The following is a 14137-nucleotide window of genomic DNA, read 5'->3' as shown; positions in this document are numbered from 1 at the left end:
AATAGCTTTAGTGTTAGGAAACTCAACCTACCATTATGATAAACGTAAATAACGTTCGTGTTAGGAAACTTAACCTACCATTATGATACAACTAAATAACGTTAGTGTTAGGAAACTTAACCTAACATTATGTTACAACTAAATAGCGTTAGTGTTAGGAAACTTAACCTACCATTATGATACAACTAAATAATGTTAGTGTTAAGAAACGTAACCTAACATTCAACTAAATAGCTTTAGTGTTAGGAAACTCAACCTACCATTATGATAAAAGTAAATAACGTTAGTGTTAGGAAACTTAACCTGACATTATGATATAACTAAATAACGTTAGTGTTAGGAAACTTAACCTGACGTTATGATTCAACTAAATAGCGTTGTGTTAGGAAACTTAACCTACCATTATGATACAACTAAATAATGTTAGTGTTAGGAAACTTAACCTAACATTCAACTAAATAGCTTTAGTGTTAGGAAACTCAACCCACCGTTATGATAAAAGTAAATAACGTCAGTGTTAGGAAACTTAACCTACCATTATGATTCAACTAAATAACGCTAGTGTTAGGACCTAACATACAACTAAATAGCTTTAGTGTTAAGAAACTTAACCTACCTTTATGGTTCAACTAAATAACGCTAGTGTTAGGAAATTTAACCTAACATACAACTAAATAGCTTTAGTGTTAGGAAACTCAACCTACCATTATGATAAATGTAAATAACATTAGTGTTGGGAAACTTAACCTACCATTATGATACAACTAAATAACGTTAGTGTTAGGAAACTTAACCTAACATTATGTTACAACTAAATAGCGTTAGTGTTAGGAAACTTAACCTACCATTATGATTAAAGTAAATAACGTTAGTGTTAGGAAACTTAACCTACCATTATGATAAAAGTAAATAACGTTGATGTTAGGAATCTTAACCTACCATTATGATACAACTAAATAATGTTAGTGTTAGGAAACTTAACCTACTATTATGATAAATATAAAATGCAGTTAGTCAAGTAAATTCTTTATGACACACTACAAGTCTGTTTCATGCCATCTTGCTTATGGCATAAAACAGGCTTGTACTGTCTCATAAAGAATTTACTTGAATCACTGCATTATTTTGCTCCTTATTTGTTGAGGACTTTCCCTACCGTTGAATGTTTCTTTAAACAAAGTTATATATTTATATAGGCAGATGTAGGAAAAAAACTTCAATTCATAGCAGTACAAGCCTGTTTCATGCGTCAGGCACTCATCATCTGCCAAGTTGGGTATACCACAAAGGAAAAAAAAACAGCGAATAAATGCAGTGTTGCCTCGCACCACGCCCCTAGTTATGGTGCACAACAACCAATGGGAGCGTAGGAAACATTTGAAAAGTAACACCAGGAACATTACAACCAATGAGGGAGGGGCTGGGGTTCATTTTGAAAAAGTAAGGGCTTAAAGGGCTGGGACACTGTTGGAATAGCATAGACTTAAAATATAACAAAATAAAATAACATCCAATGGGGTACTTTACGTACGTCATCTGGTGGAGTGGGTCTGGTGCACAGCCGCAAGAGCAGACAGGCAAAACATAAAAATACAATATCCAGTAATGGTCACCACATATATATCATCCATGGAAGGGGGTGGGGGGGGTGAAAAAATAACGGTCACCACATGTATATCATCCAGTGGGGGATGGGGGGGAATAATAAAGACAATGACTTATTTGTAATTGCAAAGCAGATGTTTTTTTTGTGTCTACAGATAGTGGCCAATTCATTTCTACTGTTCAAGGTGGACATATCAGGCTTGTAAATAACAAAATATTTCTCCACTAAGCATAGGTTATATATATATATTAATTATGATAGATGTAGGAAAAAAACTTTTATACATAGCAATACAATCTTGTTTTGTGCGTCGCGCACTCATCAGCTGACAATGTGATTCAACCAAGAACGTCCGAGTGGTAGGAGTTTGGTGTTTGAAACGTAGGATAACTCCTCAGAAGTTCTCCTTGTAGAAGTTGAAGCCAAAGTGCTCACACTGTGCTTTTATGATTTTAGCCAGAGCAGGAGAGCCACAGTAAAACACATGGACCTTTCCTTTCTTCTCTTCAGATACTTTCTGGAACACCTGGTATTGAAGACATTTTAAATTAGATTGCAGCCATGTGAAAGAAATGCACCAAGAGTATATCTAAATATATTTTGATGATAATTTCACCTACATGTGTGTAAAGAAGTGGAAACCAGAGGGTCAATACATGACTGGCCCTTGTAGCCATGACTCCTGTAAATGCTTCATTATGTAGTATCTATGCACCAAAGCAAGCTGTACATACTACTTTCTTTTAGATTTTTATGTTAAGAGATTTTCTTTCTTTTCATTGCCAGAATAACACAATGTCCAATCCTTAATCCAAACACATTTAATAATGCCCCCAGGAAAAGTAGTATTGAAAGCAACTTTGGTTTTTGAAAATATTCTATTTTAAATTGATTTTTATGGCTGTCAATATAAGAAACAAGAAAACACCTCAACTAAAAAAACTATATGTAGCTTTTGCATATTTGTAGTGAAATAATTACACCTACAATTCAACAATACAAGTGGACAAGCGAAGGACATTCAAAATTCTGCCCTGTGCTATCTTCTCACCTTGGCCCACTCTGGCCGCCCAGGCTGGGTTCGGGTCCGCAGGCCAGTAATAGAATCTCTCTTCTCCTTCTTAGCTAGCAGGTCCAGAGCCATTTGTAGGCCAATGGCCTTCATGTCATTCTTACTGAGAGCTGAGGTCATGTACATGTGCATCTCAAGGAACCGACCTAAGGAGAAAAATCAGGAGAACACAAGGAAGGTCCACAAACTTTCTCACCGTAGTTAGATTTCCTTCAAAATGTGCAAATTTTAAGGACATTGTGAAAAGTTGACAAAATAAAATGGGAATCAGTGTATTTCCCTCAACTGGTGTTATGTGCTCTAACAGCTTCCCTGTGTGCAGGAGTATTATTAAAGAGTAACCAAACCCTAGACCGTTTTACTGAGTTTGCTGACATCTACAGGTTAAAAACCATGTAAAGGTTAAAAACATGCTACACCGGTCTTGGCAGTCTGTGATGTTAGCTTAACAGGACGAATATAGCTCTAGCCAATAACTTGGCTCTGTTTGTTTTAGGTGTACCAAAGAACCAGCATTGACAGTACTATTGACAGTTATTATTAATTATCTATCTATAGTCTATCAATGCTGATAAGTGAACTGGCACAGCTCAATCAAATGGACCCATCATATATTTGTATTTTATTAACTGATGCAACAACGTTGGCAGCTACTGGGCATGAAAGCCAACATCCAAATCAGCCAGCACCTTCTGTACTCTTAGCCCCCCCCCCCCCCCCCAGTGATGGTCGTTCCCTGGCCAAGAGGATGGCACAAACAGAAGAGCTAATGCGTCAGGCCAGGACCTCACAGTTTACACCCATCTACAGGCCAGTGGCCACTCTTTCAAGGATGAGGATGCACACATCCTTGATAGTGAGGAATGCTGGTTTGAACGGGGAGTCAAAGAGGCCATCTATGTGAAGAGGGAGCGACTATCCCTGAACTGAGGGTGGGGTGTGGGGGGGGGTTAAGAGTACATATGTCGCCATCTTATGTATATATGCAGATCATAAATCAGATTTCCATACCAGATTGGTTGAGGCCCGGGGTTACCAACGACTGCCAACATTACTGTTGGCCAGCAGGGTGCCGATGGAAACTATGCTACTGTTGGGTGAAGGAGAAGGAGAGAGGGAAGGCATGTCCAGAGGCGGCAGGAGAGGAGGAAGGGTCGGAGTGTGGAGGAGTCAAAACTTTGAATGTTGACACTATGACTGGTAGAGGGAGAGAGGTGGCTGATATGATAGAGAGAAGGAAGGTATATATACTGTGTGTTCAAGAGACCAGGTGGAAGGAGAGTAAGGCCAGGAGTATCGGAGGTGGGTTCAAACTCTTCTACCATGGTGAGGATGAGTGGAGAAATGGGGTAGGGGTAATTCTGAAGGAAGAGTATGTCAAATGTGTGTTGGAGTTGAGGTGTTGGAGGTGAAGTATTGGACAGAGTGAGGAGTATGAAGCTGGCAATCGAAGGTGTGATGATGAATGTTATCAGCACATATGCCTGCAAGTTGGGTGTGAGATGGACGAAAAAGAAGAATTCTGGAGTGAGTTAGATGAAGTGGTGGAGAGTAACCAAGGAGGAGAGAGTGGTGATTGTAGCGGACTTCAGTGGGCATGTTGGTGAAGGGAACAGAGGTGATGAGGAGGTGATGGGTAGGTATGGTGTCAAGGAGAGAAATGTGGAAGGACAGATGGTGATGGATTTTGCGAAAAGGATGGAAATGTCTGTGGTGAATACATATTTCAAGAAGAGGGAGGAACACAGGGTGACGTACAAGAGTGGAGGATGATGTACACAGGTGGACTATATCTTATGCAGGAGGCTTGAACTGAAAGGGATTGGAGACTGCAAGGTGGTGACAGGGAAGAATGTAGCTAGGCAGCGTCGGATGGTGGTCTGTAGAATGACTTTTGGAGCAGACTTGATGGTGGAATGAGGAAGTACAGCAAAGTATACAGAAGAAGTTGGCAAAGAAGAAGTGAGATAGGGAGATGAAGAAAGTAGACAGGGGTACAAGGAGATGTGGTGTAAAGCAAAGAGAAAGATGGTGAAGGCAAAGGAAAAGGCGTATATTGAGTTTTTTGAGAGGTTAGACACTAAGGAAGGAGAAAGGGACTTGCACTGATTGGCTAGACAGAGGGACCGAGCTGTGAAGGATGTGCAGCAAGTTAGGGCGATCAAGGATAGAGATGGAAATGTGCTGACAAAGGGGGAGAGTGTTGAGAAGGTGGAAGGAGTACTTTGAGGGGCTGATGAGTGAAGAAAATGAGAGACAGAGAGAAGGCTGGGTAATGTAGGGATAGTGAATCAGGAAGTGTGGTGGATTAGCAAGGAGGAAGTGAGGGCAGCTATGAAGAGGATGAAAAATAGAAAAGCAGTTGGCCCAGATGACATACCTGTTGAGGCATGGAGATGTTTAGGAGAGATGCCAGTAGGGTTTTTAACTAGCTTGTTTAACACAATCTTGGACAGTGAGGGGATGCCTGACAAGTGGAGAAGAGGTACACTGGTACCTATTTTCAAGAATAAGGGTGATGTGCAGAGCTGTAGCAACTACAGAGGTGCACAGAGCTAGAGGTTGATCAGCCACAGCATGAAGATATGGGAAAGAGCAATAGAAGCTAGGTCAAGAGGAGATGTGATGATTAGCGAGCAGCAGTATGGTTTCATGCCACAAAAGAGAACTACAGATGCGATGTTTGTGTTGAGAATGTTGATGGAGAAGTATAGAGAAGGCCATCCAAAGGAGTTGAATCAAGGGCAACTGGACTGGGTATATATCTGTGAAGACGTTTCGCCTCTCATCCAAGAGGCTTCCTCAGTTCGTGCCTTTCTGACTAGACCAAGCTAGTCTGACGGGCTGGTGATGAGACTCAGTATTTATCCTCTAGGAGTCGTTGTCAGAGCTATAGATGTGCGTGGCTCTTTGTGATCAGATGTTTACCAACGCCCGTCGCTAACAGAGCCATAGATATGCGTGGCTCTTTTGTGTACCGATGTTATGGCCGCGCCCGTCGTTATCGGAGCTATTGATTTGCAGTTGTTTAGCCGCGACGGTCGTCGGGGGTGTTGATTTCGACTTCATTGTTCAGTGGTCATGAGAGTCGTAGCTCTGACAACGACTCCTATGGGATAAATATCTGAGTCTCATCAGCAGCCAGTCAGACTAGCTTGGTCTAGTCAGAAAGGCACGAACTGATGAAGCCTGTTGGATGAGAGGCGAAATGTCTTCACGGATATATACCAAGTCCAGTTGCACTTGATTCAACTCCTTTGGATAACCATGACCTGGATGAATGAGACCATTCACAGACATATAGAGAAGGTCAGACGCCATCATTTGGTGCCGCAGATGGTGGCCTTGGTTCCGCATTCTTGTACTTTTTCTGTTTTTATTTGTTTAGTTTCCAGAGCCCACTCACTGATCACATACAGCAGGGAAGAACTTTTAAGCTTCCAAGTATCCACTGGACAAACTGATCAGACTTTTTTTTTTACCAACTTTAATTACATTTTTTTAACTTTATTGCCAGTCATGTAAGTTAACAGGCAATTAACAATGCAGAACATAATCACCTATAAATTGGGCTTCACTTGACATACATGCACATATATATGACATAACACCATACATGGATAGAACACACACATACACATACCTACATAAATTATATCTCAAAACAATACTGTACAGTACAATACAAGTTTCCTAGCTAAGGTAGCTAATAACTGGTGTCCATCTCCTTACTAAAAAAGGCAGTTTAAGTTGTAGCTGGGCAGTCATGCATTCCATCATGTAGACATGTTTGACTTTTTGCAACCATTGTGGTTTTTGCAACCATTAAGTCATTGTGGGGGGGGGTTAGGCTTCATCCAATTTATCATAATTATTTTTTTATTTTTTTATTTTTTTTTGCAGCCATCAACAAAATATGCAGTATATAGCACTGGCCTGTGGTAAACAAGTGCTTATGTGATATGTCCAATAGAAACAATAGTGGGTCTAGGGGAACGTCCGTTTCCATGATTTTCTCCATTTCTTCTTTGACATTTTCCCAGAATGTCTGTATTTTTTGGCAGTCCCAGAATATGTGAGTATGGTCTCCGACCATACCACAGTCTCTCCAGCATTTGTTGGTAGGGCTCTGTCAGACCATAATCTCATCCAGTTCACTATTCCATCCCCAACTCCTCGGCCACACTTCCTCAGAGAAATAACATTCCGCAATACTAAGTCTATTGACCCCCTCCAACTCTCTGATCTCTCCACTGCTCTCCCCCTGGAACCAGCCTCTACCTCACATGATGATCTCACTAATCACCTCAACGCCACTCTGTCTGCCTCCCTCAACACACTGGCCCCTCTCAAAACAAAAACAGTCTCCTTCAACACCTCTGCACCCTGGTTTGCACCTGAGCTCCGCACAATGAAACAGACTGCCCGCCAACTGGAACAACTCATCAAGAACACATCTCTCACTGTACATCAAGAAGCTCACAACCTCCACCTCTCTGCCTACAAAGATGCCCTCACCGCCGCCAAGTCTGCCTATTTTTCCACCCTCATGAATGATTCCAACCGTAACCTCCGCGCCCTCACCTCCACTGGAAACAACCTCCTCAAGCCCCGTGCCGATGCCCTCTCCAACTCTACTCCTGAACAATGCAACTCATTTCTCCATTTTTTTGCAGACAAAATCGCTGCTATCAACAAATCACTGTCCCCTGCATCTGACTTGGCAGCACCTACTCCGGCCCCTCTTCCCCCCATTCCTCTTGACCTCCCTACCCCTCCCCCGATCGCCGCCTCTCCTGGTTTGTTCCAGTTGCCCCTACCACTATCTCTGAACTTATCAGCTCATCAAAATCTACATCCTGCTCCCTTGATCCCCTCCCCACCCCCCCTCCTGAAGAAATGCCTTCCTGCCCTATGCCCCTACCTCACCAACCTTTTCAGTTCTTCACTGTCCCATGGAATTGTCCCCTCTGCCTACAAAACTGCCGCTGTCACCCCAATTCTCAAGAAACCTGGTCTTGATCCATCCTGCCTCAACCAATACCGGCCAATTTCCATCCTCCCCTTCCTCTCAAAAATCCTGGAATGCATTGTCACCACACAACTCCAAACCTACCTACACTCCAACAACCTACTCGAACCCCTCCAGTCCAGTTTTTGCCCACTCCACAGCACTGAAACTGCACTCCTTAAAGTACTTAATGACCTCCTCACCTCTGCTGATACTGGAGCCCTTAACATCCTCATCCTCCTCAACCTGAGTGCAGCCTTTGATACTGTGAGCCACAACATCCTGCTCACCAGATTGAAAGACCCTAACCCTAGATAATTGAAAGATGTATTGAAGGCACCATACTTAGCTGGCTCCAGTCCTACCTCCAACAGGTCACACTTCATCTCACTTCACAACCACTCCTCTGTTCCATCCACAGTCACACAAAGTGTTCCTCAAGGTTCTGTACTCAGCCCACTCCTTTTCATCATCTCCCTCTTGGTCAGATTCTCCGCCATTTCAACTTGGACTTCCACTATTATGCTGATGACACCCAGATATATCTCAGCACCAAATCCCCTCACAATCCACCCCTCTCTCACATCGACTCCTGTCTGTCTGCAATTAAGTCTGGATGCAGCAAAACCTTCTTAAACTCAACAGTGACTAAACTGCACTCCTCTCATTGGCTCCAAGTCCACTCTCAGCCAAATCAACAACCTTGCACTCACCGTCAATGGCACTATTGTCTCTCCTTCCTCCCAGGCACGCAATCTTAGTGTGATCCTTGATCCCACCCTCTCCCTTGAGCCACATATCCGCCAAATGGTCAAATCCTCCTTCTACCACCTTCGCAACATTGCGAAAATAAGATCCTCTCTCACACGCCCTGCTGCTGAGATACTGATCCATTCCTTCATCTCCTCCTGCCTTGATTACTGCAACTCACTGCTCTATGGCATCAGTGCCAGCTCTATCAAGAGACTCCAATAGGTTCAGAACGCATCCTCCCGACTTTTAACTTTCACCAAATCCTGACACCACATCACCCCAGTCCTATAAGACTTCTACTGGCTACCCATCTCCCACCAGATCAATTACAAAATCCTGGTTCTTACTTATAAAGCCCTTCACAAACTGGCTCCCCCATACCTCACCAACCTCCTGTCCCGCTACCAACCCTCTCTGTCCCTCAGATCCACCTCAGCCTCCCTTCTCTCTACCCCCAGGTCCAACCTCCGCGGCTTTGGTGACCGAGCCTTCTCCAGAGCAGCTCCCAGGCTCTGGAACTCACTTTCCCAAATCATTAGAGACTCAGAATCCCTCCCACTCTTCCAGTCCCGTCCCAAGATACACCTTTACTCCATTGCCTTCTTGTGCCCCCTGTCCTCTCGTCCACCGCTGGTCTGGGGTTAGACTGGGAACTGAGCGCTCAATCTGCCCCCTCCCTCAACTCCCTCCCCAAGCGCATCGGACACTGCTGTGGGCTTCCCACATTCAGGTAATTGGTCGGGACTCACCTCTTCAGACTTCATCTGTGATTTATGTGATTTATGATGTTTTTTCTTCTTTCCCTTTTGTATCTGTCCAAGTCAGAGAGTACTGCTGGTGGCGTGTGTGGCTGCCACTTCTCCCTCTCATAGCTCCCCTCCCCATCCACCCTTGTATGTTTGTGTTATGTTTATCTGTCGTCTTGTTTCACCCTGTTTATTGTAAGGTGACTTTGAGTATTAGAAAAGCGCTATATAAATTTAATTTATTATTATTAATTGTTTTTAAAAACACAAGCGGTCAGTGGGGTCCTAAAGAATCATATTTTAACCTTCCAGTCAAATTCTTTTCATAATTGGCTCCCAATCCCCTTATGACAACTTGAGCATATGTCTTCCCAATTGTCATCGTCCACTATTGTATTCAACTCCAGTTCCCATTGTCCTTTGATATGTACAGTGGTATCTGATGTGTCTAACAGTAGTTTTTTTGTATATATGGAATATATGTATTTTTTTTGTTTTTTGTTAATACAGGGTGTTCAAACAACTGTATGAAGTGGGTTTCTATATTCATTGGTTCTCTTTTAATAACATCCAGGTCTGTATTTCTGTATTTTCTGTGATATAGTGTCTAATTTGTAAATATCTATATAGGTCACTTGAGGGTAGAGCAAACTTGTCTTGGAGTTATGGAAAAGATTTAAATGTATTCCCATCAAACAGTTGATTAATTGCCTTCAACCCACTTTCAGCCCATCTTTTATAAGCATTATCCTACATAGATGGGAGAAACTCTATATTTCCTATTACGGGCATGGCCCTTGACAAAGCTGCAGCTCCCTTTAGTTGCTTTTGGATTGAAGTCCAGACCTTCAGTGTATGTTTAATCCATACGTAATTTATTTTGATCTTTTTCTGAGACTGTTGGCTAAGGAATGGAAGAGTAGATAATGATGCTCCTGGTAATGAGTTTTGTTCAGTAGAAACCCATCCAGTCTCTAGATCCTTGAAGTGATAGTGACATCAAAATCTGAAAATTCCTATTTATAGGCTATGTTCCGAGTTGGAATGTGACCACGGAGAAATTCAGTGGCCAAAACAGCACGTCTGTGGCCACTCGAGAGAGATCTGTGATTGATTGTAGATGGTGTCCAATGACAAATTGTGCTGGTGGATACATAGACATCAGTCAATTTTCATATAGGGTTACACAGCCCTCTTTTCTATGTATGAGAGCTGTGCAACTGGATCCATGTTAAATGTCACTGCACTACCGCTCATGTTTAAAACCCTAAAGTAAAAACTTTATATCCACGTACCTGTGTGTTATTGTTGTTTGTAACAGATTTTGAGTTATGAAGTCAAAATACTCACCGAATTGGGATATTAATCGACGTTTATTGGTCAGTTACCATGTCAGCAGACATGAGCGGTATTAGCGGTAGTGGGTGACATTTGATATGGAGTAGCCAATAGCTTTGAATTCATAAAACCACACCTATTTCTGGTTATGATTCAAACTCCCAATGTTAAAAAATGTGTTCAGAAAGGGCATGTCAGTCTCTCTTTAACAACCCCAGGCCACTACTGCTCTGAGCTGGGCTGCCCAATAGTAAAGTTTTAGGTTGTGTAAACCCAGACCTCCTTTCTCTTTTGTTGACATCAGTATTTTTAATCTGACTCTTGGTTTTGCCAAATTTTGATATTCGCTTTTTCTAACAGCTTAAATGTGGATTCTGGTACTAATACAGGGAGGGATTGAAATAAGAAAAGTAATATTGGTAGAATATTAATTCTCACTGATTCTATCCTTCCAAAAACATGACAGAGGCAGTATATCCCATCTATTTAAGTCTTTATTAATTTCTTTAATCAGTTTGTCATAGTTTGAGGAGAATAATTGTGCAATTTTAGGTGTGATAACTACACCAAGATATCTGAATCCCTATTTCGATCTTCTGAAAGAGACCAGGTCATCTAATTGGGAAGGCCATTCCCCAGCTATCATCATGGCTTCGGATTTGTTCGTATTGACCTTATACCTTGACACTGCACTATGCTCATTAAGGCTATGTAAGAGGGCGGGAACAGAGGTAACGGGGTTTTCTACGAATAATGATATATCATCTGAGAATAGTGCTACTTTGTGTTGATCATTTCCTTCATCAGATAGTCGCTGTATGTGGGGATTAGTTCTTATTAATTCAGCCAGTGGTTCGAAGCTGAGTGCAAACAAGGACGGAGATAGAGCGTCCCCCTGGCGGGTGCTACGTCCCAGAGGAAAAAATTCAGAGCAATGTGCATTTAACCTAACTCTAGATCTAGGGTTTTTATAAAATATTTTAATCCACTTAACAACTGTATCATTAAAGCCCATATAGCTAAGAGTCTGTTCTAGGAAGGTCCAGTCAACCCTATCAAATCCTTTCTCAGCATCTAAGCTGAGAAGCATTGACGGGGTGTTCGTCTTGGCTGCAGCTGATTGTAAGTTCAAGGCTCTTCTGACATTATTAATTCCCTGTTGGTTATTAATAAAACCTGTCTGATCTGGCTTTACATGTTTATTGATGTGTTTTTGTATTCCATTTGCTATAATGGAAGTTAAAACTTTTAAATCCACACAGAGGAGGCTGATTGGCCTGTACGACATGCATTGAGTCGGGTCTTTATTGTCCTTATGAATGACACCGTGTCTGACTATGACCCAGGCGGATTCCCCTCTGTTAGGGCATAGTTATAGACTCTACATAGAACTGGGGTTAACTCGTTTACAAATGTTTTGTAGTATTCTCCAGGAAAGTCGTCTACCCCTGGAGTTTTATTATTTCTAAGTTTGAGAATACTCTCTTTGATTTCTTCTTCTTTAATAGGAGATGTCATCATATTGGCTTCATCTGCTCTTAATCTAGTCAGGTTGATTGAATTAAAAAAGGATTCAATCTTTTCTCTTTTATGAGGCTCATCTTCTTTATACAACTTTCTGTAGTAAGTAGTGAATGCCTCGGCAATATCTTTTGGTTGGGTTAGCATCTGGTCACTGTTTGGGCATTTTACCTTGTGCACTACTCTGTTGGATTGGGCTTTACGTAACTGGAAAGCCAGTAGGTGGCTTGCTCTGTTACCCATTTCATAGTATTTCCTATTTATGAATCGTAGTGCCCCCTCTGCTTTATAGGTTAACAGATTGTTCAGTTTTTGTCTATTTTCTTTTAATAAGTCCGGTATTTTCTGGTTCTTTGATAGTTGATGCTCTGTCACTAGTTTCTTAATTTCCTTCTCCAACTCAACTTGTTGGGCTAGCCTTTGCTTTTTTAATCTTGAAGAAATAGCAATCATATTACCCTCATCACTACTTTGGCCCCTTCCCAGAGAATAGAGGGAGAGACAGTGTCATTATCATTAGAGGTAAGATATTCTGTGAAGTCTTTACATATTTCTTCTTGAATTGCTTCATCATTTAATAATGAGACATAAAGTCTCCAGTCTCTAAATTGTTTATTTGGTCCCATCTTTATTTTTAAGGTGACAGGGACATGGTCTTATATGGTAATTGGTTCTATATAAAAGTCACTAGTCCTGTAGATGTCTGTTCCAGATATCAACAACATATCTAGCCTAGAGTAACTGCCATGCTGTTAGGGTTTGTGGAAGACCCCAAGCGCACGACACCAGACAGAGATGGGGTTAGCCGAAAACTGGCGTACTTTATTCCTTACGCGTACAACTAGTCAAACATAGGAAGGCAATGAGCGGCAAGGAAAAAAAACTGAAAGTCCAAGGGGAAAAAGGCTCGTGGGTAATCCAAACGGGAACACTGCAGGATACTTCCACGGGGAAACTTTGCAAGGGAAAAACATGAACCAAGGGCTGGGATGAGTTCATAGAGAAAAGGACCGTGAGAGGAGAGTGGCCGCTACTGCGGGTGCGGGGAGGTTACAACACGAACTGACAACGGGCACGTGGGAGGCCACCAAACTTAAGCCCAGCCCTGATGACTAAGCCTGGCCCTGACGAGCCGATTGGCTGCCGGCGCGGGGTGGGCGGGCCACGGCGCGGGGTGAGCGAGCCATAACACATGCACCTGTGACATGACGGTGAATTCTTTTTCTCTGGGGTGTAAGTGGCACCAGATATCCACCAAGCCCAGTTCACCCATCATTGCTAACAGAGTAGTAGATTTTTTGGACAATGAGCCTACTTCTGCTGGGAGCCTATCCATAGTTTGTCTCAGAATGCAGTTGAAGTCTCCACCTATCAAAATAGTACCGTGTGATTTGTCTGCTAATAAAGATGCTATGTTTTTAAAGAAATCCATACAGTCATCATTTGGGGCATATACATTGGGCATTGTTATTTTAGTACCTCCAATAATCCCTATTACCATCACATTTCTACCCTCTTTGTCATTAATTGTTTGTTCATGGTTGAAGTAGACTGATTTATTGAATAGGATGGTGACTCCCCCTTTCCTCCCATTTTTAAAAGAAGCACTATATAATTGATCCACCCATTCTCTTTTTAGTTTGAAATGTTCCTTTTCTGACAAATGGGTCTCCTGGATCATTGCTATAGAGCAATGTAGTTTTTTAAGTTGACTGAATATTTTTTTCTCTTAATTGGACTGCTTATACCGTTAACATTATAGCTAATACAATTCAGACTATCCATGTATTGTTGGTTTACATTTGTTAGAATACTCCCCTCTTAGTTTTATCCAAAGGCATAAAGTCAAGTAAGGTAGAAGTGTGACAACATGACAGTGGCCCAATGTAAATCTCAAGGTAGAATAAACAGAACAAATAATATCGAGTAATATAAGTAAAGTAAAACAAACAAAGTAAAGTGAACTTCCACAAACCCAACTGGTTTTTCAGTATTACTTTTTGTTGTTCAATTGCATTATAACTTAAGCACAAACCAGTTCCCGGTGTAGCCTGGGCAGAGGAGTGTGACTGTTCCTCCGTGGGGATCAC

The 14137-nt window shown here is 41.9% G+C and overlaps 1 protein-coding gene across 1 annotated transcript in view; it reads right to left on the bottom strand.

Moving 5' to 3' along the window:
* Positions 1 to 2000: 2000 nt before the first annotated feature.
* The window catches only part of nox5 (NADPH oxidase, EF-hand calcium binding domain 5), a 93701-nt gene continuing 81564 nt past the window's right edge, over positions 2001 to 14137 (bottom strand). The window contains exons 16-17 of the mRNA XM_056282232.1: positions 2658 to 2824; positions 2001 to 2132 (exon numbers count right to left, since the gene is read on the bottom strand). Of these exons, the coding sequence (XP_056138207.1) occupies positions 2001 to 2132; positions 2658 to 2824 (299 nt within the window). The remainder of the gene's footprint in view (positions 2133 to 2657; positions 2825 to 14137) is intronic.

Source organism: Lampris incognitus, chromosome 6, assembly GCF_029633865.1.
Source record: "Lampris incognitus isolate fLamInc1 chromosome 6, fLamInc1.hap2, whole genome shotgun sequence".
Lineage (NCBI taxonomy): Eukaryota > Metazoa > Chordata > Actinopteri > Lampriformes > Lampridae > Lampris > Lampris incognitus.
The sequence above is the reverse complement of the archived record's forward strand: the minus strand, read 5'-3'. Positions and strand labels throughout refer to the sequence as shown.